The following is a 27,334-nucleotide window of genomic DNA, read 5'->3' as shown; positions in this document are numbered from 1 at the left end:
CTTTATCCATTCATCTGCTGATGGACATTTATGTTGCTTCCATGTCCTGGCTATTGTAAATAGTGCTGCTATGAACACTGAAGTGCATGTATCTTTTCAAATTATAGTTTTCTCTGGATATATGCCCAGGAGTGGGATTGCTGGATCATATGGCAACTCTATTTTTAGTTTTTTAAGGACCCTCCATACAGCTTTCCATAGTGGCTGCACCATCTTACATTCCCCCAAGGGTGTAGGAGGCTTCCCTGGAAAAGGAGCATTTCAATCACCTCAGATAATTACGGATAGTTTTTTTTTGATGCAAGAAGAAACTTGACAAGTGATAGTTGCTTAAAGATTAATGCAGCATGGAATCTAAAACCATACCAGTGAACTTTTCCTTTCTTTCCCTGCCCATCTTTATTGAGATATAACTGACATATAACATTGTGTAAGTTTGAGGTGTACAATCCATTGATTTGATACACTTATAGATTGCAAACTGATGACCATAATAAAGGTAGCTACCACCACCATCACGTCACATAATTACCATTCCTTTTTTGTGCTGAGAACATTTAAGATCTACTCTTTTAGCAACTTTCAAGTATATAATACACCAATGAACTCTTTACACTCTGTTCCAGTAAAATGCACCAGATTGTCTTGCATATTGGTGGCTCTTTTACTTATGCATAGTTGTCAAGACATATATTAGTCATTTAGAATTTATTGGTTCACTGTGCAGATATTTCAAATGTTGACACATTTCATTGTATAACATAAAAAACTCGCATTCACTAATGTCCCTACCAATCTCATCAGAAAAATCTTCCTTTACTGGGAAACTATCAAGCAGATAAAACTGCGAATTTCCAACCAAAATATCAAATCACTTTGGCAACAAATACTGTCAGTTGTTTTCCTTCAAGCGACAGGTGCCCTTTGTTCATTTTAGAGAAAACACCTGCCAAATACCAAAGTCTGAATAACAATAGTTTTTCTGTTGGTTATACTTTCAGATAAGAATGAAGTTCATGGAGACTTCCCTGGTGGCACAGTGGATAAGACTCCGCGATGCCAATGCAGGGTTTCAATCCCTGGTCGGGGAACTAGATCCCACATGCATGTTGCAACTAAGAGTTCGCATGCCACAACTAAGGAGCCTGCCTGCTGCAACTAAGACCCGGCGCAACCAAATAAATTTAAAAAAAAAAGAATGTTCATAGCAGCACTGTTTGTAAAAGCAAAAGCCCAGAAATAGCCCTCACTTTTATCAATGAGGGAATGGACAAATTTTTGGTATATTCATACAATGATCTACCTCACAGTGTTGGATGAACGTCCCAGAGTTCTATCAATCAATACGGACAGATTTCAGTGTCTTAATTTGTACTCCACCCAAAGCAGGGTGTGAGACAAATTCTTCAGTGCAAGAGTTTATTTAGGAAGTGATCCCAGGAATCAGAAGTAGCGAGTGAGAAGAAAGTGATGAAAGGGACTTCCCTGGTGGCACAGTGGTTAAGAATCTGCCTGCCAATGCAGGGGACACGGGTTCGAGCCCTGGTCTGGGAAGATCCCACATGCCGCAGAGCAACTAAGCCCGTGCGCCACAACTACTGAGGCTGCACTCTACAGCCCGTGAGCCACAACTACTGAGCCCACGTGCCACAACTACTGAAGCCCGTGCACCTAGAGCCCGTGCTCTGCAACAAGAGAAGCCACCGCAATGAGAAGCCCACGAACGGCAACAAAGAGTAGCCCCCGCTCACTGCAACTAGAGAAAGCCTGCGCACAGCAACGAAGACCCAACACAGTCAAAACTAAATAAAATAATAAATAAATAAATAAATTTATTAAAGAAAACAAACCAATAAGATGTGCATTATTGAGCTACTGATGACAGTGGGCCACTGTGCTCATTCCCGCTGAGAACTCCCTGAGGAATTGTGTGGAATACAGCTCAGAACTGTCCCTCTGAAGATGTGGGGACTGGACCATTTTCCACTTACTTCCAACCCCCCACCCCCTGCCCCAAGCCCCATTGATCGATTCCCTGGGGCAATAACTTTCCTGAACTCCTGGGTTACACACAGGCTGAACAGCCTTCTCAAGCTTTGTAAAGAGCCCCAGTCAGATAAGCGAAGAGCTGCTGTGGCCTGCGAGGTGGCATGCTAGCAGCTTGCCTTCAAGTCTCAGCTACCCCGAAATTGAGTGGGCTGCGGGGACATGGTGTGAGCTACCATAGGTGTCAGCCAGACTCAGAAACTAATGTTGAGTGAAAAAGGAAATCCCAGGGAATTATGTACAACGTGCTCCATCTTTATGAAGTTCAAAAATACATAAAAGTATATAATGCATGGTTAAGGAAACACTTATGGATATTATGCATATAAAATTATGGATATTCTGAAAGCAAGATAGGCGGGAAAGGGTTTATCACATATGGGGGGACAGTCAGCAAGTTTGTTTATCAGAAAGCACATGTCAGGGTGCAGTTGGAGATAAAGGTAGTGAGTTAAAGAAGGTGACTAATTGGTGGGTGTCTTTGAAACCAATCTTCAGTTTTACTCTGATTTGGAAAGTAAAGGGGAGCAAGCTTTTAAGAAAGGGTGTGATAGGATCACAATGTATCAAAAGCAGTCACTATGCAGTTGGCTTGGACGGGAGAAGGAGCTGAGGCGCAGAAGTCCCTTAGCCTGGCAGCACTGGGAGGCTTCCCTGCTTTTAGGGAGCTTCCTCTTTGCTCTGTTCCTTTATCGGGGCAGACAGGCAGGGCGTGGCTTGTTGGTGTATAGGAACAGCTGGAAGGGAGTCTGTCGGGCAGATGGAGCCCCTGGCTGAGGACTTCAGGCATTAGAATAAAAGATGAACTTTTCTCGGGCCCACCTCCGGAGTCCTTCCTGATGTTCCTGCCTGATGCCTCATCTCCCTGAACGGGCAGAGGGATGTTCCCAGCTTGGAGACTCCAGCTCAGCCGGTGAGGGACAAAGGGCCCCTAATTCCAAAGTGGTGAGTCCTCCTCCCTCTCCCCTCTCGTCGTTCTTTTTAGTCCTTTGATTTTCTCAGGATCCTCAGGTCTGTTGGAGAAACTATCCCCTTTCTTCATACTCACAAGAACATTTTAGAGGATGAAATGGAGCGACAGGAAATGAGGAGCGCAAAAGGGGACAAGTGACAAGGGGACTGGATGGGTTTTGTCAAAAGACTCCTTTAGATGTTATCGTCATCATTAAGTATGACAGCTGTCACTTATTTAGCCCTTACTCTTAGCCAGGTCCTGGCCGTGTGCTTTCAGACAGAACAGCTGTAGATTTGCTGGGTCTTCTTAAGCTGCTTGGAGTTATCAAGGGAACTTCCACTGCATGTTTTTTTTTTTTTTAGAAAGAAACACTTTTTTTTTAAATTAATTAATTTTTGGTTGCATTGAGTCTTCGTTGCTGCGTGCGGGCTTTCTCTGGTTGAGATGAGTTGGGACTTCTCTTAGTGGCAGAGCATGGGCTCTAGGTGCACGGGCTTCAGTAGTTGTGGCATGTGGACTCAGTAGTTGCGGTGCACGGGCTTAGTTGCTCTGCGGCATGTGGGATCTTCCCGGACCAGGGATTGAAACTGTGTCCCCTGCATTGGCAGGTGGGTTCTTTTTTTTCCTGCTTTTTTTAAAAAAATTTAATTTAATTTATTTATTTATACAGCAGGTTCTTATTAGTTACACATTTTATACATATTAGTGTATACATGTCAATCCCAATCTCCCCTCCACCGCCACTTTCCCCCCTTGGTGTCTATACATTTGTTCTCTACATCTGTGTCTCTATTTCTGCCAGGCAGGTGGATTCTTAACCACTGCGCCACCAGGGAAGTCCTCACTGCATGTTTTTTTCTTCTTTAGAAGTTTTTGAAATTAAACTGTTTCAAATTTAAATGTAAATGACTTCCTGTGGGGAAAAATATTTCCAACATATGTAGTAGAAAAAAAATTTGTTACTATATGAAGAATTTTACAAAACATTAAAGAGACAAATGCGCAAATAGAAAAATGGACAAAGTAGAGACAGGTAATTGACAAAGTCCAAATGACAAAGGAATAATCAAAGAAATACAAATTAAGATGAAACACAATTAATTATTTTTAGAGATATTGTTACTCATTAAAATAATAAAGATGTAAAAAAAAAAACCCAGCTTTGTTACTCATTAAAATGACAAAGGGACTTCACTGGTGGCACAGTGGTTAAGAATCCGCCTGCCAGTGTAGGGGACATGGGTTCAAGCCCTGGTCTGGGAAGATCCCACATGCTGCGGAACAACTAAGCCCGTGCACCGCAACTACTGAGCCTGCACTCTAGAGCCTGCGAGCCACAGCTACTGAAGCCACCCTGCCTAGAGCCCACGCTCCGCGACAAGAGAAGCCGGTACAATGAGAAGCCCGTGCACCGTAACGAAGAGTAGCCCCCGCTCACCGCAACTAGAGAAAGCCCGTGTGCAGCAATGAAGACCCAACGCAGCCATAAATAAATAAATAAATAAATAAATAAATAAATAAATAAATAAATAAAATGACAAAGATGTTAAAAAAAAAAAACCCAGTGGTGGCAAGGTTGTGGAGAAACAAACAATTTCATACACTTTGGTAAATTGATATGACCTCTCTGGAGGGCGATTTGGCAATGCAAATTAAAAGTCTCACCATTTTAAAGATGGGAAACTCAAGGCCTAAGAGTTTAAGTGACTTCCTTAAAGTTACAAAGTCACACAATTAGGAACCAAGCCAAGTCTAGAACTAAGCCTTATAACTTGGCCCTCAATCCACTATCAATTGCAGTGATAAAGCTTATAATAGCAATGCATTGGGAAAAAACCTGAATATTCTACAATATGGAATTATTTTTAAAATTCTTGCATATTCATGATGGAACACTGAAATCATTAAAAGAATATTTGATGGCATGGGAAAACTACATAATATAGTTCTTGGTGAAAATGTTGGGTATTAAAAAATATATATACAGTATAGTCCTACTTTAAAAAAAGTTATATACATACACAGAAAAAATATTTGAAAAACCATATTGTCTTCAGGTGGAGGAATTACAGGTGATTTCAAACATTTTTGTCCTTTTTTCTTGTAATTTCCAGATTTTCTATAATAGCTAGGATAAAAAAAAGCAATAAATTTTATTTGATAAAAATTTTAAAACAACTGAAATGCCATAGGGCTATGCTGAAGGTGAATTGGAGCTGGCTGACCGTGGGTGCCTGTCAGGGCAGGGAGTGTCCATCCCAGAGGGCAACGAGAGGGGCTCCAGAGCCCGAGGGAATTTGAAGCCAAAGACTAGGGCAGTTCAGATGGCCAAAAAGCACAGAAAATATGCTCAACATCACTAATTATTAGCGAAATGCCAATCAAAATTACAGTGAAGTATCAGCTCACACCGGTCAGAATGGCCATCATCAAGATATCTACAAACAATAAATGCTGGAGAGGGTGTGGAGAAAAGGGAATCCTCCTGTGCTGTTGGTGGGAATGTAAATTGGTGCAGTATGGAGGTTCCTTAAGAAACTAAAAATAGAACTACCATATGACCCAGCAATCCCACTATTGGGCATATGTCTGGAGAAAACCCTAATTCAAAAAGACACATGCATCCCAATGTTCGTTGCAGCACTATTTCCAATAGCCAAGACATGGAAGCAACCTAAACGTCCATCGACACAGGAATGGATAAAGACGATGTGGTACGTATATACAATGGAATATTACTCAGCCATAAAAAGAACAAAATAATGCCATTTGCAGCAACATGGATGGACCTAGAGATTATCATACTAAGTAAGTCAGACAGAGAAGACAAATATCATATGATATCACTTACATGTAGAATCTAAGAAGTGATACAAATGAACTTATTTACAAAACAGAAATACAGACAGAGAAAGCAAACTTATGGTCACCAAAGGGGATAGAGAGGGGGTGGGGAGAGATAAATTAGGAGTTTGAGATTAACATATACACACTTCTGTATATAAAATAGATAACTAATAAGGGCCTACTGTATAGCATAGGGAACTCTACTCAATACTTTGTAATGGCCTATATGGGAAAATAATCTAAAAGAGAGTGGATATATGTATGTGTATAACTGATTCATTTTGCTGTACACCTGAAACTAACACAACATTGTAAATCAACTATACTCCAATAAAAATAAAAAAAAAAAGACTAGGAGAGGTAGTGAGAAGAGAGGGCTTTTAGTTCCTTGAAGTAGGATGGATACAAGAAAAAAATCAAACTCATATATAGCAATGAAAAAATATATATTTATATATAACAATTTTGGGACCTAGTGTCCTACAGGTGACTTACAGCAAAGGTGGCATCTAGACCGCTGATGATGGAAAACTCTCACTCACCATCTGTTCACCCTTTTATTTTTTAAGTCTTTTTCTTCTACCCTGTTTCTCCTCTACCATCTTTTAGTTTCCTCTCCTGTTCTTTGGTTTCTTCTCCCTGCCTGGCTTGGAAACTTCCATTGAATACCATGGTTCTCCTTCACTGTTGCTCTGCCCATGGAAGGCACTCTCAGAAATAGAATCTGACTAATCCTCCTCTTAACTCAGTAATTTTGTAATCTGAAGTATCAAGTTTCCAAATTAGGTTATTTCTAGTGGAGAACTGAAAGTTAGACAAACACTCTTGAAATGTTATTTTTCCTTTCCATGAAGCAGAATTATAGCATATTGGAGCTGGAAAGGAATTTAAAGCTTCAACTTGTCAAAATTCTTTAATTAATAAATTTCATTTTTGCTAAATTTAGTTACATGTTGCACATTAGTTCATCAATATATTACACTTTATCAGTAAGTTAGGAAATAGAGATGAGAAAAAATTGCTCATATTTCCAACCACCTTAATTATTAACAACTATTCATATTTTATAGGACTTACTTTTAGTTCCTTTCCTACACACTCTTTATTGTAGTTATAATCATTGTAAATGTATTATTTTGTATTTTGCTTTTAACACATCATTAGCTTTCATTTGAAACATAGGTTTGATGAACCATAATTTACTTAGTCATTGCCTTATCGATGTACCTATAGATGGTCCAGTTTCTCACTATTATACAAATACTACTGACATCATGTAAACTTTTGTATTTCCGATTCTTTCCTTAGAGTAGATTTCCAGACTATTTCTCACTGGATCAAAAGGCAAATACATTTCCTTACTTCTTGTTGTTTCCCAATTTACAATGAACTTAGCAAATGTAAATGAATCTCTCAATTTAAAGATGGAAAATCAGGACCTAAGAGTTTAAGTGACTTGCTCCAAGTTACAAAGTCACACAGATAGTAGAGACCAAGCCAAGACTAAAACCAAGCCATCTGACTCCAGTCCTCAATTCAGTAGGGATGTAAGCCTTTCTTTACCTTTTTGTTTTATTTAGCCTTAGATTTTTGGGAATGTTGCCACTAGCTTACTCTCTGCTCTTCTCGGATGAGATTATGAGGAAGGAAATTCACACCTTTAATAAAAAAGCTAAGACCTCATATCACATTAGTCACACTCTACCCAACAACAGCAAAATACATATGAAACATTTACCAAAATAGACTATATGCTAGCACACAAAGCAAGTCAATACATTTAAAAGGATTCAAGTCATACAAAGTATGTTTTCTGGTCACAGCAGAATTAAATTAGAAATCAATAACAGAGGCCTGTCTTCTTCCTGACTGGTCCTGGTGGTTTCTGTCTGAGAACTGCTGATAGCAATATGTTTTCAGGACATGCCAAAATTGGGCACCTTGCCCCCCAGTTCAAAGCAACATCTATTATGCCAGATGGTCAGTTAAAAGATATCAGCCTATCTGACTACAAAGGAAAATGTGTTGGGTTATTCTTTTACCCTCTTGATTTCACCTTTGTGTGCCCCATAAAGGTGATGGGGCAGATGGATTTAAGAAACTCAACTGCCAAGTGATGGGTGCTTCTGTGGCTTTTCACTTCTGTTATCTGGCATGGATCAACACACCCAAGAAACAAGGAGGACTGGGACCCATGAACATTGTCTTGATATCAGACCCCCAGTGCAACATTGCTCAGAACTGTGGGATATTAAAGGCCTACAAAGGCATCTCATTCGGGGCCCTTTTTACTATTGATGATAAAGGTATCCTTTGACAGATCACCATAAATGACTTTCCTGTCTGCCACTCTGTGGATGAGACACTGAGACTAGTTCAGGCCTTCCAGTTAACTGACAAACATGGGGAAGTGTGCCCAGGTGGCTGGAAGCCTGGCTGTGATACCATTAAGCCTGATGTCCAGAAGAGCAAAAAATATTTCTCTAAGCAGAAGTGAGCGCTGGGCCATTTTAGGGCCAGGCTGCAGTAGGTGGCCATGAGAACAAAACCTCTTTTGTACTATTGTCATGCTTAAAATACAAGACCTTACACTCAGCCCAGATGTGGTGTGGGGACAAGACAGGCCTTTCCTGCAGGTGTTGGGGAGGCCACCCTTTCCTCCTCTGGGGGGAATGGTCTGAGCTGTATTATGGGGCAGGCCAACTGATATGTACAGTAGTAGGGTATCACTTTTGATCTTTTGTAGTTTCTATTAAACTTGAACTGAGAAAAAAAAAGAAATCAATAACAGAAAGTAATCTTGAAAATTTTCAAATATTTGGAAACTAGATAACACATTTTTAAATAATCCATAGGTCAAAGAAGAAATTTAAAGGGAAATTAGAACATATTTTGAATGTAATGAAAATGAAAACCACTACATATCAAAATTTCCAGATGTCACTAACGTAATACCTACGGAGAAATTTATGACGAAGCAACTAATGACTATATTAGAAAAGAGGACAAATAAAGTCATCTGTATTGTACTAAATGACAGTATTAGGAAAGAAGACCACAAATCAACAACCTAAGCAACAACGAAAAGAACAAATTAAACCCAAAGTAAGCAGAAGAAAGGAAGAAAGAAAAAAGGAGCAAAAACAAATACAATAGGAAACAGAAAAACATTAGAGAAAATCAATGAAACCAAAAGCTGGTTCTTTGAGATCAATAAAATTGATAAACCTCTAGTCAGACTGATCAAGAAAAAAGAGACACGAATTACCATTATCAAGAAGGAGAGAGGTGACATTACTACAGATTCTATATATAGTAAAAGAATAATAAGGAAATATTATGAACATACTTATGCCAAGGAATTAAACAAATTCCTTGAAAGAACTCAAACTACCAAAAATCACTCAAGAAGAAATAGATAACCTGAATTACCCTATACTTATTAAAGAAATTGAATGTGCATTTACAAACCTTCTCATAAAGAAAACTCCAGGCCCAGGTGCTTTCCTGATGATTTCCATCAAACTTTTGAGGAAGAAATAATATTAATGCTGTACAAACTCTTCCAGAAAATTGAAGAGGAGGGCATACTTCTTATTTCATTCTTTGTGACCAGCATTACCCTAATTACCAAAGTTAGAAAAGGATATTACAAAAGAAGTACCCATATCCCTTATGGACATAGAGGCAAAAATTCTTAAAATTAAAAAAAAATTTATCCAAAGATATATAAAAAGGACACTTCCTCATGACTGACTGGAGTTTACCCCTAGAATGCCAGGTTGGTATAATATTCAAAAAAATCAACCAATGTCATTTACTATATTAACAAACTAAAATTAAAAATCATACGCAAAAAATAGGCTCTTCGGCCATTTGCAGGACTCAGCTACAACCGTTGTTCCCAGGATAGTGATCCGTATGTACATTGCACCTTCCTCTGGCTCCATGGTGATCAAGAAGAAACAGCAAGATGCGCTTGATTTCTTAGAAGCTAACAAAATAGGATTTGAAGAAAAAGATATTGCAGCCAGTGAAGACAACTGGAAGTGGATGAGAGAAAATGTTCCTGAAAAGTCGACCAGCCAAAGGGTACCCCCTGCCGCCTGAGATTTTCAATGAAAGTCAGTACCATGGGGACTAAGATGTCTTCTTTGAAGCCAGAGAAAATAATGCAGTGTTTGCCTTTTTTAGGTTTAACAGCCCCACCTGGTTCAAAGGAAGCAGAAGCGCAGGCGAAGCAGCAGCCATGAACCTTAAACATTTTGCCTTAAGAATCCTGAAAAAGGAGTCTCCAAAATTATCTTGCCTTCAAAAGAAATAGCCTTAATGCTGAAATAACAGATTAGTTGGTGTTTTCACATTCAAACAATCAAAATGAATACATAATTAAAATGTGAACGTTATGATGAGAAGAGTGGGAGATGAACATAAAATTTTAAGTAGATGTCATGGAATAGTATTGTTGTCTGCTGACATTTTATGTACTTCAGTGATTTTGAAAAGCAAACGCCTGTTCCCTTTTCTGGTATTATTATTGCAGCTTAAGTATATCTGTAGCTCTACACTGTGTAATTTTGAAAGGAGGGTGAGAAAGAAAGAATCTGTCTCTTGTTGCCAAATTGCCTCATTAGTTTTAGTGAACAAAAATATGTACCTTTCTTTCTTTTTTTTTTTTTTTTGCTGTACGCGGGCCTCTCACTGTTGTGGCCTCTCCCGCTGCGGAGCACAGGCTCCGGACGCGCAGGCTCAGCTGCCATGGCTCACGGGCCCAGCTGCTCCGCGGCATGTGGGATCTTCCTGGACCGGGGCACGAACCCACGTTCCCTGCATCGGCAGGCAGACTCTCAACCACTGCGCCACCAGGGAAGCCCTATGTACCTTTCTGATGTGAAATCGTTGTGATTAAAAAGTAGTTGCAAATGATGTTTATGATATTTCAGACATTATAATTTCCTATAGTAATTATAACATTCCTATTCTTTTGAAGTTGAAACTTCTATGTACTGAACCACAGGTTTTCTAAGCTTCTAAATGTAGCCTTTCATTGCATATTTCAGTGGTCAGAACAGATGACCTCACATACACACACACACACACACACACACACACACACACACACAAAGTTGTATTCAGTTTCTGGATTAACTACACAGCTATGATGCAATCACGTTACTAATTTGCTTGCCCAGTGAAATATGCTTATAAATGTTATGGAAGTGGGATGGCAGATAAGTTTAAAATGACACCCTTTTGCAAAGAGCTCAGACTTTTAATGAACTATTTTAAAATGGGTTGGAACTGGGAATTCCCTGGCAGTCCAGCGGTTAGGACTCCACGCTTCCACTCCAGGGGCACAGGTTCGATCCCTGGTCAGGGAACTAAGATCTCGTGAGCCGTGTGGCATGGCCAAAAAAGAAATAGGTTGGAACTCATTTTTCCCCTTTTAAAACAACTTGTGATCACGAATGCCATTATCTCTCAGATATTTGACCTTTTTGTTTCAGCTTAGGCATATATTGTATGAGTACGTTAATCTAAGCAGAGAGAATCTTTTCTATGCCTCTATTCTAGCGAATAGCAGATAAAAGGATAATAATAATCCTTTTATATTTAATAATAATATAATTTCATTATAATTTAATATTATTAAATATTATTTTATTTAATAATAATCAGATAAAAGGATCCATTTGAAAACTGTTAACTTTGAAAACTTCTAAGAAGCCAAAACATTATGGCCTAAATCACCCAGAAGACATATATATTGTATTTTAGTTCCACGTTAACTTTTTATCGATACTTTAGTTCCACAGTACTAAAAGCAAACACCTTTTACTTTAAAGTACTTTATCATATCATTTGATGTATGCAAGTCTGTGCTCTTTGACAAAATCAACATATAATGAAGACATGGCTTTGTTTACTGAGATTCAAACTTGATACAATCTTTTTTGTTTGTTTGTTTTTTTTTTTTTTTTTGCGGTACGCGGGCCTCTCACCGCTGTGGCCTCTCCCGTCGCGGAGCACAGGCTCCGGACGCGCAGGCTCAGCGGCCATGGCTCACAGGCGCAGCCGCTCCGCGGCATGTGGGATCTTCCCGGACCGGGGCACGAACCCGCGTCCCCTGCATTGGCAGGCGGACTCTCAACCACTGCGCCACCAGGGAAGCCCCAAACTTGATACAATCTTTAAAATAAACTCAGTACTTTCAGAAACATAAAAAAAATGTATAAAATAAATAAGCTACAAGTATATATAGTACAACAAGGCAATATAGCCAATATTTTAGAATAACTATAAATGGAATATAACCTTTAAAATTTTTGAATCACTATGTTGTACAACTGAAACTTATATAATATTGTACATCGACTATACTTCAATAAAAAAAGGGGAAAATTGTGTGATCATCTCAATACATACAGACATATCAGTTGACAAAGTTAACATCCATTCTTGATAAAAACTCTCAGAAAACTAGAAATAGAAGGGAATTTCCTGACCTTGATAAAAGACATCTATGAAAACCTTATGGCTATCATTATACCTAATGGTGAAAAAGGAATGTTTTCCCTAGGATCAGGAACAAGGCAAGGAGCCAAGGCAACAAGGCAAAAGATAAGGAAATAAAAGACATTCAGATTAAAAAGGAAGAAGTAAGACTGTCTTTACTCATAGGTGATGTGATCTTCTATACAGAAAATCCTATGTAATCTACAGAAATGCTAGCATTAGTGAATGAGTTTAGCAAGGTCAGGGATATAAGACAAAATATACAAAACTCAATTGTATTTTTATATGTTAGTAATGAAAAATCAGAAATTAAAATTAATAACTTAATACTATTTATAATAACATCAAAATATTAAATACTTATGAATAAAGCTGACAAAAGATGTGCAAGATCTATATGCTGAAAACTATAAAATACTGCTGAAAGAAATTAAAGAAGACCTAAATTAGTAGAGAGATCAACTGTTCATTGGCCAGAACACTCAATATTGTTAAGATATCAATGGTCCCCAAATTGTGTCATGTACATTGAACTTTAGGAAGTGAAATGATGCTTTATATTTATTAGGGGAGCTTTCTTCATAAAGGAATTTCATGATAACCACACTGAGAAGGAAGGAAGTGATTTGCGCATTTTGTAACTCATGACACAAGGCTGTGCATTCATTCATTAACTCATCTATTTATCCATGTTTTACATTCTACCTACTTCCAGAAAGGATCCCGTCAGTTTGCTTGCATGATACCCTGATATGTGCAAGATTGCCTTGTTCTGAGTGTAAAATGAGGACAGTAATACCTATTTTTTGGGGTTGTTGTCAATAGCAAAGATAATATATGTAGAGTACCTACAGGTGCAATAAATTGGAGCCATTATGGATACAGAACAATATTAATAACTCAAAAATATATTTATGATTTAGTATTAATTCAATCTTACAGTAACACAATGTTGATTGTTATAATATTGATATATTATTATATAAGTTAACTGAGGACATGATGCAAGAAGGCCATCCTGGCCAACCAGATCAGAAGAATAGATCTGGAGCTCAGTACGGTGACCAGATAGAGGGTTATTACATCCATGTAAGAAAATAGGAAATAAAAGATTTGGCAGCACTTAATTTTCCACTCAAAGCTCTGAGAAGAGATGCTGTAAAGCAACTGTGGCTGTGGCTTCTGATTTTGGACCTCGGGAGGCACTTCCTGCTGTGCTTCTTTGCCTCCTGGACTGTGTGTGCCTTTGCCCAAAGTGGACTCTGTTTCTTCTCCTCTTTCTCCTTCCCTTCCTGGTCATCCTCCTGATTCTTTCAATATATTTGTTTCCTGATAATCACAGTTATACATGTTCAAGGTAGAAAATTTAGAAAATACACAGCGAAAACCATAAAGATCACCTTCATTCCCCTCTCCCACCCTCAGAAATAACCACTGCTTAATAGCTACATTTTTGCCTTTTTTCTAAGCATATTCTGCCTAAATTGTATCATCCTATGCTTCGTTTTAAAAATTTATTGTTTGGGATATAGTGAAAATTTCCCAGTGCTATTAAAGATTGTTCTATCATGTGATTATGAAATACTGCATAGTATTTCATTGCAAGAATGTACCATAAATAATCATTCCCATTTTAGTGGACTTTTAGGTTGTCTTCAATTTTTTTCTTTTCGTAAATAACTTTGTGATGAGCATCTGCACCATCAAATCCTCATGCACATCCTTATTTACTTCTGTAGTATTCTTTTCTGGAGGAGAAATTACTGGATTAAAACTTTTGCCTAGGGCTTCCCTGGTGGCGCAGTGGTTGAGAGTCCGCCTGCCGTTGCAGGAGACACAGGTTCGTGCCCGGGTTCGGGAAGATCCCACATGCCGTGGAGCGGCTAAAAAACTTTTGCCTACATGTAAACCTTTTGATACTTATTGCTAAATTTTCCTTGTGAAAGTAGTTTAGCAATGGACAAGGGAGTCAGTTTGCCCACATGCGTACTGACTCTGGGTATTTTTCCCCCTGATATTTGATAATTTGAAGGAAGACAAAGCATATCTAACTGTGGTCTTAATTTGCATTTCTCTAATGACTGGAGAGTGAAAGTCCTGTATCTGGTGTCATCCTTTCTAGCTCTCCTCCCGAAGCTACCTCACCTGCCCTCATTACTCAGAGTGACAATTGGATGGAAGGACTTCATTTGCTATTTTTAAAAAATAGAAATATATATTACATTTATTTGTATTTTAACAACCCACATTGTCAGTTTTTAATTATTCCTCATTTATTTCCAACTTTTTTTTTTTTTTAATTTTTGGCTGTGTTGGGTCTTCGTTGCTACGTGCGGGCTTTCTATAGTGGTGGCGAGTAGGGCTGGGGAGGGCTACTCTTCCTGGGGTGCACGGGCTTCTCATTGCGGTGGCTTCTCTTGTCGCAGAGCACAGGCTCTAGGTGCGTGGGTTTCAGTAGTTGCGGCGTGTGGGCTCAGTAGTTGTGGCTCGCAGGCTCTAGAGTACAGGCTCAGTAGTTGTGGTGCATGGGCTTAGTTGCTCCGCGGCATGTGGGATCTTCCCACGGCTTGAACTTGTGTCCCCTGCATTGGCAGGTGGATTCTTAACCACTGCACCACCAGGGAAGCCCTGCTTTTTTATTCTTAGTATCTGGTGCAGACCATTGCACCACATGTTTTCTATGAATGCTCACTATAGCCCTATCTACGAGGTGGGTACTATTATTAACTCCACTTCATGTGTGAATGAGAGGAGACTTGGAGTAAACTAGTCTGTCCAAGGTCACACCAGGGAGGTGATGGCAGAACCAGGGCTTGAACCCAGGCTGACTCTAGAGCCCATCCTCTTAATCACTTAATGAACTATCTGAATCTAGGAAGATGGGGCCCTGGGGGTCTCCTTTTATTAAATTTCAGGCAGCCCTTGTTCAGCTTGCAGCTCCACATCACTCTGGGCATGGCTACCCAGGTTGTGTTTCAAAAATACCTTCTCATTGAGGGTTTGGGGATTGGGGTAATTCCAGGGCATCCAGGGCCCTGCCTACTTCCACCTTCAACCTTAATTGATAAGGTAGAGAGCCTTTCTCATTTACCTAACTTGTCTTGTTCACTTTCTAAGTAGCTGGTAACCTGCAGGAAAGTGGGTGGGATGGAGGCAAAACAAACAAACAAACAAACAACAACAACAAAACCATCCTAACCATATTCCTAACCTTACAATGTCCTAGCGTTATGTTGCCATTTGCAACATCATGGGATTGGGGGGGTGTTATATGCATGCATCATGATTTTAAAACAACGAACAAAGAAAACAACCCTAAAGCAGTGTGCTGCTCGCTGTGAGAAAAACAGAACTGGAAATGTTTTCAAAGCTTGAGTCCATCTTCAGTTTCCCCATCTTGCTTTGACTGCCCCACCTCCTCCAAGCCCCACTTTGCCATCTTCCAAGACCTGCAGAGATCTGGCCTTATGACTTCCACAAAACTCTCCTCTATTTTTTTTTTTTTTTTGGTCAGTGCCACATGGCTCGTGGGATCTATTTCCCTGACCAGGAATTGAACCCAGCCCCTCTGCAGTGAAAGTGCTAAGTCCTAACCACTGGACTGCCAGGGAATTCCCAAAACCCTCTTCTTTGGAAAGGATTTGAAGTCTTGGAGAGAATGTAAGAGACAGTTTCTCTCTTCCTCGAGTATTTGCATTTGAACTTCAACCCCAGGGGTGGCATGAAAGATTTGTTTCCTGCTCAAGGAATTTCAGACAGTAGCAAGTAGGAGGGGAAAGAATCGTACAGGAGGGAATCCCTTAGGGTCTCCCTGTGCTTAGTGCACACAGTGACCCACACCTCCCAGGGACGATCGTCCTCTTTTAGTTTAGTAATAATAACAATAGGCATATGTGGCAAGTGCTCTACATGCATCATGTCCTTGAACCCTCACATTTGCCTGTGAAGAAGTTTCCCCTTTATACATTAAGAACTGAAGACCCACAGGTGTCAACTTTCCCAGGGACACAGAACTAGTACACGGGTGGAGCTGAGACTTGAACCCAGGTCTTTCTAACTGCAGACCCTGAACTTGTAGGATTAGTGCCTTCATAATGAAATGCAGGAACTTCACTGCCCTGGTTTCTTGTTTCTCAATAGTCAAACTTGAAAAGCTGTCAGGGGAGAGCTCCAGGCTACATTGTGGGTCCACGATTGGCTTGCAGTAGGCACTTCCCAAGCCTGACCTGGGACACTAAATGCAAAAAGAAGCCAGTCCTCCCGTGTTTACCTGGCTAGCTCTGGGCATAGGTTCTCATTCTTCTAGACTCCTCCCTGTGCCTTCCAAATCACACTCGGAGTGTCACCCTGCAGTGCTCACTCATGGCATTTATAGACTTGACCATGATGCCAGCCTCTGTGTTGAGCACTTACCTCCTTCAACCCTCACAATGATTCTGCCAGGAGGCACAGTTATTATACCCATTTCAAAGATGGAGAAACTGAGTCCCAGAGACTCAGGCCACATGGAGGTAAGCAGCAGAGCTGGGATTCAATACCTGGCCTGTGACTCCAGAGGGTACCCAATGCAGCCTCCATCTCGGCCCTACCTCCTGGGTGGCACCCTTTCTCCCATCAAGCTCGCCAGCTCTTTCTGATGCCTCCCTGTGTCTGTCCTCCTAGTTTGGATGAAGATGGCAAGTTCCTCAGGCTCCTGGCTCTCCAGATGCTTCATCACACTCGTCTTCCTCCAGTTGCCTTTGCGTGTGTCAGGTGAGAGTTTCCGTACCTCTTTCCCTGCCTGTGACATCTGACAAAGGGCTTCCAAGAATAAGGAGGCCAGGCCCAAGGCCTTGTTTCTTCTCGGGTGCATGTTCCAGAGGGCAGCCCGGGCTTGGCGAGCCTCAGTCTCTCTCCGGGGGTCACGCAGTGCTGAGCAAGAGCTCACATCCAGCTTAGGCTCTTCGCCACTCGTCCTAGAGCCTCTCCTGCTGTTCTTTTCCTCGCTCGTTCTTCCTTCCGTCCTTCTTTCTCTCCTGTCTAGACGTTCGGCTTGCTGCTGTAACAGCATAGAAATTGTTTTGCCCCTGCTAATAGGGCTCGGGCAAAGAGTTCGCCGACTGCTGTTCTATCTCAGTGAGGATTTGAAGGGGGAGCAGATGGGTGCTCATGAGAAGACTATAGCAGTTCCTGAGGAAGCACCTCCAGTTCTCCAAAGTCTCGGGCAGGATGAGATTGTGGTTGAGATGCTGAGTTTGAATCAATGTCTTCAGGCGGGACCATTGAAACCAATCCTGAGAGATAAACATCTCACTTTAAAGTCATTCCTGGGTCATCTGGGGTTTGAGTCGCTGAGAGAAGCAGAGAGCCTCACCAACTTGGCTGGAGGTCTCTCTCAAGGTGATGGAGACAGTTGGGATGTGCCTGAGTCACCTGCCATTCGAGGTGGGGCCCTTGCCACGGAGAAGCTCTCCGAGGGTGGTCACAGGTGGTTTCTGTTTCAGCCCCATCTCCAGGGAGGTTCTCCTCATCAGCAGTGGCTCTTGCTGTGATCCTGCCTGTCCTGGGGATTTTCATCATGGTGGGCATTTACATCATCTGGAAGCAAAGAAGGTCAAAAGGTAACTAAGTGGTAAGGGAGCCCAGGCTGGCAGGAATTGGTACTGCAGCCTCTCTAGGAAAAGGCTGGGAGGAAGCAGACAGAGACCTAACAGTTATCCATAGGTTGTTTGGGAGAAAACTGGTAGAGCTGTGTTCTGGGGACCCACACTGAAGAGAGCATCATAGAAAGTGCAGAAATCTCCTGGGCAGAGCTGTGAATTAATTAGAAGACTGGCATCATGCCAGTCTTCTAATTAATTAAGAAATCCAGGGCTTCCCTGGTGGCGCAGTGGTTGAGAATCTGCCTGCTAATGCAGGGGACACGGGTTCGAGCCCTGGTCTGGGAAGATCCCACATGCCGCGGAGCAACTAGGCCCGTGAGCCACAACTACTAAGCCTGCGTGTCTGGAGCCTGTGCTCCGCAACAAGAGAGGCTGCGATAGTGAAAGGCCCGGGCACTGCGATGAAGAGTGGCCCCTGCTTGCCACAACTAGAGAAAGCCCTCACACACAAACGAAGACCCAACCCAGCAAAAAAAAATTAATTAATTAATTAATTAATAAACTCCCCCCAACATCTTAAAAAAAAAGAAATCCAATCATATCCATTAGATAAAACCCTCATTAATATGGTTGCATTTCATGGCTCGTAGGGTTGCCAAGGACCTTGAAAGTCACATAACTGAACACTCCTTTCCCTGTCTGATGGTTTGAAGACCCTCTAATCCTTTCTAATGGTCACACACCCACAGAGACAAGGAGCAAAGTCCTGCTCAGGCAGCTTGTGGTCCCTTGGACTGCTCTGCCTGTTAGAAAAGGCCCTTCCTTAAGCCGAGCTGACATCTCTCTCTCTCTCTCTCCCTTCCAGAGAGGCTTCTCTATGAACACGCAATGGAGGTAGGTGAGTGTCCTGGGCTGGGCAGGTATGTTTCTCTGTTTTGTTCATTTTTGTGTCCCCAGGGCCCACTAATCTAAATTCCGGACCTGAAGATCCCAGCATCTGCTGGGTGGTGACGGTGGTGGTGGTGTCAAAACCTGTTGTTCCCAGTTTCCGCTGACTCTACCTTGTAATAGCTTGCCTTCCAGTATGTTCCGCTGACTCTACCTTGTAATAGCTTGCCTTCCAGTATGTTTGGTGATTTTGTCTCTGAGCTCATGGCTTGATTTTATCCTGGGGGAGTCGCGTAGGTCTAAGGTAGGGGACCCAACAAATAATTGATAATTCTCTGCTAAGCGGTGCAGACTATACCAGATGCTGGGGACACAACAGTGAGTGAAAGCGGACATGGTCTTTGCCTTCTTGGAACTTCTGTCTAGTCAGGGAGGTATACGTGCATCAAATAATTACACAAATAAATGTGTACAGACGCTACAAAAGGAAGTTCTGAAGGCTGGGAAGATGGTGACTGGGTGGAACCAACCAAACTTCAGGGATGGCAGAGGAGTTTCCAGATGATGTTCCCAGTGATGTTTGATCTGGAAGATGGACAGGCATGGGGGAAGAGGGAATAGGAAATCACCCACAGCAGAACAGCTTGAGAAAGAAACATGGTGCAAAAGTGAGGGGAAAGGTGGCAGAAGGTGCTGCTGCAGAGTTAGGCTGGGACCAGCATGTGCGGCCTTGCAGATCCCATGAAGGGTTTTCGTCTTTCTCCTTGGAGCTGTGGAGAACCTGTGAATGGGCTATCCTGACCAGAATTGTGCTTCCAGAAAGCTCTCTCTGGCTGCTCTGCTGAGAGGAGACCAGAGGGAGCGAAACAGAATTTGGGGGCAATTTGGGCCGCTCTTTCTGGCATCCAAATGAGAGAGATGAGGGCCTGGATCAGGGAGGTGGAGGTGGAGATAGAGGGGGACAGGTTCAAGAGCCCATAAACTCAATAGGAAGCAGGGACCCTCAAGGTAATGTCACAGAATCTCATTTTCTTTTACTTTCCTTCCTCTAGAAAATCTTCTCTCAGACCATGCAAAAGAAAAAGGTAATTATATATATAGGATAAGGGGTAAGGAACAAATAACATTTTTTCTCCTACATAAATGCTGGTGGTTGTTATACATACAATATATATGTGGTGTATGTGTATACACACACGCACACACACACACACACACACACACCCCACACACATATATTCTCTGTTAATACCATTGGAATTTATTTTTTAATATCAAGGGGTTATAGGGTTGGTAGCAGTGGCCGAAGGGATGCCTGGGGTCAAAATTCATAGGTTCCTTCATTGGCTTTCCCACCAATAACCTAAAAAGAAGATTCATATACTATTTTAACATATATTAAAATGGTATTACAGGAGGATCCATACAATCTTTGCATTGAGAGAGGTGGTGTGACACAGTGGGAGGGGCATAGGCTCTGGAGTCAGCAGCACCTGGCTCAGACCTGCCACTTGCTGGCTGGGTTAAGTCGCTTTACTGCTCTGAGCTTTGGTTTCCTCATCTGTAAAATGGGGATAATAGATCTCTTCACCCGATTATTTTCAGGATTAAAAGAGACAACTTAAAAAAAACCCCACACAACTCCTACTACAGTGCCTGAAACCTTTCCCTTATTGTCATTTTGTCTTCATTAATTGAATGTTTGCTCTGGGCCACTGAGGGTAAAAGACAGACACCCCAGGTACCAAAAAGCAGGTGGGGCTCTGCCCTCTGGAAGTCTAGCTGGGAAGACAAGTCACTGGCTCAGAAATGGCTCCACCTGCAGTGATTTCGGCATCTCCTCCCTTCCCCCCTCACATCTGCTCCAGACTAGTTAAAGCATAGGGGTGCACACCTCAGGGACACAATGACCGTCGTGTCCTAGAAGGGAAGGAACAGTGTGGTATAGTGGGGAAGGCCTCCAACTAGGAATCAGACAGACTTGGGTTTGAATCCTGCCTCCTTGGCCACTTACCAGCTGGATAATCTGGATAAATTTCCATGTCCCTCTGAGCCTCAGACCACCAGTCTGTAAAATGGGAATAATAATTATATGCACCTCATATTGTTGAGCAGATTCAGGGCCTACATCATAAAAACAGGACACACTAAATGGAGGCTGTTGGTAGTGGGAATGGTAAAAATAAACCGTTATCTTGTTAGGGAACATATCATATTCAGCTTCACTGCCCCAATGCCCAACACCTAACATATGCCCAGCCCTTAGCACAGGGCCTGGCAGTGAACTCAAATGTATAATTTCAACTGTGTGGCAGGGCCAGTGCTAAGGGGAAAATGTGGGCAGATGACCCTTCCAGAGAGGCTGCAAGTACTTCCCCAAAGCACAGAAGCATATGCACATGTCCCAGACCTTCTGGGGTCTCCAAATTTGTGTTTCTCCACAGTACTTCAGCGGGGTGGGGGGAGGTTAGTGTAGAGAATAACAGCCCACATCAATAAGTCAATGGTAGGCCTTCAGCTAGTTTTACACCATAGATATTATAAACAGTTATAAAAGGGCGGCAAGGCATACACTCATGGACACTCGGTTACAAACATATTGGAAACACTCATATGAACAGCGGAAATGAAACCAGACAGACAAAAGAAGGGAAGAGGAACCAAAGTCAGGGTAGTCCAGGTCATCTGGAAAGTGGCACCAGCACCAGTGAATTCCCCAGTCTGCCCTTAGCACGATGTGACTGTATTGGGGGCTGATAGGATTGTCATCATTCTTTCAGCCAGGGGTGGGGTTTGGGGCCTGGGGGGCATAGGGGTGGAGTGATGAGACTTCCTGGGCCCTGGGAATAAAGCGGCAGGATCTGCTCACTCGTGCCTCTTTCTCTGTTTTTTTAGGACGTCTCTATAAAGCCCTCAGTAAGTTCTGCTCCTCTTCCGTGCCACAAACCTCCTTCTGCTGACATCTTTGCTTTATGATGAGACTCTTAGATTCACCTCCTGGGGCAGAAGAGAGGGGCCAAGGGCAAGGATACTTCAAGCATGAGGGTGGGGAATATCCTGGCTCCCTAAAGCCTCTTTTTCCTCAAATATTCTGTGCTCCTCTTTCCTGCACAGTTGTTATGTAGTCACTAAATGGGAAATGTTTTAGCAAGAAGAGAGATACCCTCCATAGGTGAAGACATCTGGGAGACACTTCTATCACTCAGGCATGACGTTGCCTTCGGTGGGATCCAAGGTAGATGGATCCTCATTCAGCTGAATATGTGGAACAGTGCTTCTCCACCTGTTCATGTATGAGACCCTCTTCATAACGACAACAACCCCAAATCCTCAGACACGTGATATGTCTATTTGATTTTACATTGAGAAAACACGCATAAGCAAATCTAATGGAAATTAGTAATAGTTTTAAATGAACTTATATTTTATTCTTCTCCCACAACATCTACATACGTTTATGTTGCCATCACTCACATGTGTGAGATGTGTTGTTGATTCAATCTGCAAGTCAGGTTTGGCTCCCATAGGGACTCACTGACCCTCTGCAGTATCTCTGGGGACCCCAGGACCATGGCTGGGAGCCATTGCTGTTGGAAACACTGTCATGGGGAAAGTGCAGGGTATTGCTAGTGGGGATCTGCTCTGGGAATGCGGTTGGGATGGGACTGGAGCATCACAGGCATGTACAAGCCCTCATTCTGATTTGTCAAATTGTTATTCTTTAGAGAAACTCCGGCATGAACTGAGTAAGTTCCCCTGTTCTTATAACTTCTATACCAACTTATGTTGATTCTATGTTTCCAGTGAAAGCTCACTCCCCTTGTTTCTTCTTTTGTAGAGTTAAAGAGAGCTGCAGCAAACTCAGGTGAGGTGCACTCTCCCTGTCGCCCCACTCTACCTGCCCCCACTCCAACTGCACCAGGAGGTCTCCATTTCTCCATTACTTTAACAATCCCTTTTTCTGTCTTTTAGGCTGGAGAAGGGCCCGGCTACACTTTGGTAAGTTGCACCAGTTTAATGGATCCACATTTCAGAGCCCATTGCTCTGTTCCTTTGGAGGGCAGACTGTAATTAAAAAAAAAAATTAAGTCAAATCTGTTTATCTGCTTATCAAATTTAAAAAATCTTTGATTCAGAAAGTCTCCCTTCTTTTAGAACACTGGCAAATAATTGGTTTACTCTTCTTATGGGTTTTCTATGATTTTTGAGATTTTTCTTAAGTTCATTGGTTACTTGTATTTTATCTTTATGGCTTGTCTGCGCCTGTCCTATTCTGGCACTTTTCGACTTGTGGGGACTTTTTCTATATTAACTCTTGTCCTATTTTTCATAAAATATTTTTCTGAGTTTTTCATTTGCATGTTAATTTCCTCATTGTATTTTTTTTTTTTTTGGATGCATGAGTGTTTTATTTTTCTGCAGCCTCAGTAGTTGTAGCACACAGGCTCAGTAGTTGTGGCTTGTGGGTTCTAGAGCGCAGGCTCAGTAGTTGTGGCACACGGGCTTAGCCGCTCCGCGGCATGTGGGATCTTCCTGGACCGGGGATCCAACCATGCCCCCTGCATTGGCAGGCGGATTCTTAACCACTGTGCCACCACAGAAGTCTCTCTATATTACCATGTTAAAATGATAATTATAAGCAATAATTTTAGCTAAGAAAATGAGCGTCACACACTCACTGTGTGAACAAGGCACTATCTCATGCATTAGCTCATCAGATCTGCACAACAGCTTCTCCAGCATATTATTCAGTGGTGCTATTATTCCTTCTTTACAGATGAAGAAACTAAGGTTTTGAGGTGAATAACAAGCCCAGGGTCGCATAACTAGCTTGTGGCAGAGCTGGGACTCAAAATATGCTATCTAGCTACAGGGTCTAACATCAAAGCCTGTTTATTATCACGCATTAGATTCCTTTGGACCAGCAAAGACAAAGGCAATATTTCCTAAGGACTAAGGCAGCTTCACAGATGGGTGAGAAACATTTCCTCTTTTACTTAGCAGACCACCAGCAGATCTAGGAGACTGGAAGACAGTTTTCTTTAGTTCCAGGACATGTGAAGGTGAGGGCACCATAAACTAAAATGGGCCGATGACAGTGGTTGCAGACCTAGGGATGATTATTCCCTCCAAAGCTACTCAAAGATCCCTTGAGACCTAGCCGTCTCAAACCTCACATCTCTGTGACTCTCTGCAGTGACTGTGACCTTGGACCCAGACACAGCGCATCCCAAACTCATCCTGTCTGAGGACCGCAGGTGTGTGAAGCTTGGAGACACAAGGCAGCCTGTGCCCAACAACCCCCAGCGATTTGACTTCGTCGTCAGTGTCCTGGGCTCTGAGTACTTCATAGCTGGCTGTCACTACTGGGAGGTGTCTGTGGCGGACAAGAGCAAATGGGCCCTGGGGGTGTGTAGTGAGTCAGTGAGCAGGAAGGGGAAGGTCACCGCCTCGCCCGCCAATGGACACTGGCTCCTGCGACAGAATCGCAAGAATGAGTACGAGGCCCTAACATCCCCGCAGACCTCCTTCCGCCTGAAAGAGCCCCCGCGGTGTGTGGGGATTTTTCTGGACTATGAAGCAGGAGTCATTTCCTTCTACAACGTGACCAACCAGTCCCACATCTTTACTTTCACCCACAGTTTCTCTGGCCCCCTTCGCCCTTTCTTTGAACCTTGCCTTCATGATGGAGGGAAAAACATGGCACCTCTAATCATCTGTTCTAAACTCCAAAAACCGGAAGAATCAACTGTCCCCAAGCCAGAAGAAAAAGGTCTTGCTAATGGAGACGTGGCCCTGCAGGTGGACCCTCTTCTGCTCCCCGCTCAGGCACAAGAGCTCCTCCCACTCACAGATATGATCCTGTCCTGGCCCTCTGACATTGGCCCAGCCCTGCAGGGGCTCAAGGTTCCTTCTTTTTAGGGATGAGCCTCATCACCTGCTCCCCAGATGCTCCAGCCCAGTGCCCTGGATTTCAGTCTCTTGGCCTAACCACCTGATTCTGGACCGTCTCTCCTCCTTTCCCCCAGGCCCCTTTGTGGTTTCTCTTGTACCAACTTTCTCCCAGGGCTCAGTTCTAAACCATGTCTTCCTTCTGGGGACTTGAAGTTTACATTGCCCTGGAAGAATTCTTGAAAACCAAATGATGGGAATTCCCTGGCGGTCCAGTGGTTAGTACTCCATGCTTTCACTGCTGAGGGCCCAGGTTCAATCCCTGGTTGGGGAACTAAGATCCCACAAGCCGTGTGGTGTGAGCAAAAAGATGGGAGGAAAACCAAATGAACAATCAGATTAGGTTTAGGTGGTGGTGTTGAATGTGTGTCACTGAGATACAGGGGCTCTTTACTCGAGGGGCTGTTTAAAAGCACTTCATCCTGCCTCATCCTGCACTCAGGCTTGTAGTCATGAAGTTATGATGACCAGTGACTTTTTACTTATCCTGTCAAGAACTGCTTTTCTCCTTTTCTCTGTTCAGGCCTCTAGCCCCCATAGCCAGCTTTTTAAAAGTAAACATGTTTTGGATCACACACTCTTCTTTCTTTCTTCTGGAATATAGGGCAGAAGGCCAGGGGAGTTAAAAAAAAAAAAGCCACCCTTTTCTATTTCCTTGATCCTGTTTACAGCATAGTTTGGTGACATTCAGTGCTAATGTACATGTTTTCAAAGCTAACTTGGTGATAACCAGGTATGGGGACTTTAAACGTGGTAGCCGTAATCCTGAAAAACCTCAGGAGGAAGCTGGGAGGTATGGCTTCAAACAGAGCAGCTCAGCTGTGTGTGGCCTTGAAAAGGCAGCAGTGGGTTAGGCCATCTGTTGCACTGGCCTTTTTGAATCCCCTCTGGGATTCAGAGAGGCCCAGCTAGAAGAAGTGGCAGTTTTAACCACCAGTGCAGAAGCTTTTGTTCTATAAGACCATAATATTGGAAAACTTGACTATTTGTGGAGCAAACAGCCTCTTAGATCAGAGAGTATTGATCTCACATAGGAAGTTGGTAGACCAGGTGTGAGGATAAAATAATGAACTTGCTTTTTTGGTGTGGGTTTCAGAAAGAACCCTAATCACTCTCAAGTCACACCACATATGTGATCTGACCTCTCTGTGGTGATGTTGGCTATCAGTTTGCAGATGGGTGCACAGTTCTGCCCAACAGAAAGTGGCTCTATGTGTCTGTCAGAAGTTCTCTTAGTGCATGTATTAGGGTTCTCCAGAGAAACAGAATATGTATTTTATTTTATTTTTTTTGCGGTACGCGGGCCTCTCACTGTTGTGGCCTCTCCCGTTGCGGAGCACAGGCTCCGGACTCGCAGCCTCAGCGGCCATGGCTCACGCGCCCAGCCGCTCCGCGGCATGTGGGATCTTCCTGGACCGGGGCACGAACCCGTGTCCCCTGCATCGGCAGGCGGGCTCTCAACCACTGCGCCACCAGGGAAGCCCCAGAATATATATTTTATATGTGTGTATACAGACGCACACACACGCACACACACACACACACAGCAGGAAGAATATATATATTTATTTATTATAAGGAATTTGTTCACACCATTATGGAGGCTGGCAAGTCCCAAGATCTGCAGGGTTAGTCAGCAAGTTGGAGGCCCAGGTGAGCCAATGGTTTAGTTCCCATCCCAAGTCTGAAGGCCCAAGACCCAGGAGATCCCATGGTGTAATTCCTGTTTAAAGGCTGACAGGCTTAAGACCCAAAAACCAATATTTCAGTTTGAGTCTAAAGTAGGAAAAAGGTTGATGACTCAGTCTGAAGGCTGTCAGGCAGGAAGAATTCTTTCTTACTTGGGGGGTGGTCAGCTATTTGGTTCCATTAGTCCTTCAACTGATTGGATCAGGCCCACCCACATTAGGGAGAGCAATTTGCTTTATTCAATCTACCGATTTAAATGTTAATCTCATCTAAAAACCCCTAAAGGAAATACTCAGAATAATGTTTGACCAAATATTTGGGCACCCTATGGCCCAGTAAAATTAACCATCACAGATCCTGAATGGAATATTTTGTTTGCTTTTGTACAGTCCTTAAATAAAAGTTTGTTATTCATTGTTTGGCATGCTTTTATTTTCATTGTGAACGAGAAGTTGTGGGGAAAGGCTTTGGGCTGGTAAGAGAAGAGCACCTTATGGGATTGGTTTTGAACAGCCTGATTGGACCCATGCAAGCTTTAACCACAGTTAAAAATAAAGCCACAGCTTTATTTCTGCGTCTGCCTTCTCAGTATTTCATTTATATCAGTTTATAAAGTAATAGCGTGTATGGGGTATTTACATTTCACTCATCCATATTAAATTTCAAACACTTTTGTGAATATCCCAGTCTTAAAACTAATTCACATTATTCACATTGGCTGCACCCAAGGAAACTTACCAGCAGGAAAGAGAACTGACATTTATGGAGGCAGAAGCATTACATATGTTAACTCTTTTTCTTCTTCTTCTTTTTTTGGGGGGCTGCAGTACACTCCATGCAGGCCAGACCAGGGATCGAA

The 27,334-nt window shown here is 42.5% G+C and overlaps 1 protein-coding gene and 2 pseudogenes across 1 annotated transcript; all 3 read left to right on the top strand.

Annotated features, from left to right (window-relative positions):
* The first annotated feature begins 2,760 nt into the window (after positions 1-2,760).
* ERMAP (erythroblast membrane associated protein (Scianna blood group)) lies at positions 2,761-26,894 on the top strand. The gene is made up of 10 exons (XM_033421955.2): positions 2,761-2,991; positions 17,027-17,116; positions 17,848-17,964; positions 18,812-18,844; positions 19,887-19,919; positions 21,730-21,750; positions 22,560-22,580; positions 22,673-22,699; positions 22,807-22,833; positions 24,032-26,894. Exons 2-10 carry the CDS (start codon positions 17,032-17,034, stop codon positions 24,754-24,756), a joined length of 1,089 nt encoding a protein of 362 aa, XP_033277846.2. The 5' UTR covers positions 2,761-2,991; positions 17,027-17,031; the 3' UTR covers positions 24,757-26,894.
* LOC101272990 (peroxiredoxin-1-like) lies at positions 7,759-8,455 on the top strand (annotated as a pseudogene).
* Positions 9,704-10,254, top strand: LOC117200135 (SH3 domain-binding glutamic acid-rich-like protein; annotated as a pseudogene).
* Positions 26,895-27,334: the final 440 nt, after the last annotated feature.

The sequence above is a fragment of the Orcinus orca genome, chromosome 1 (genome assembly GCF_937001465.1).
Source record: "Orcinus orca chromosome 1, mOrcOrc1.1, whole genome shotgun sequence".
NCBI classification, from domain to species: domain Eukaryota; kingdom Metazoa; phylum Chordata; class Mammalia; order Artiodactyla; family Delphinidae; genus Orcinus; species Orcinus orca.
This window is presented reverse-complemented; position numbering and strand designations above follow the sequence as displayed.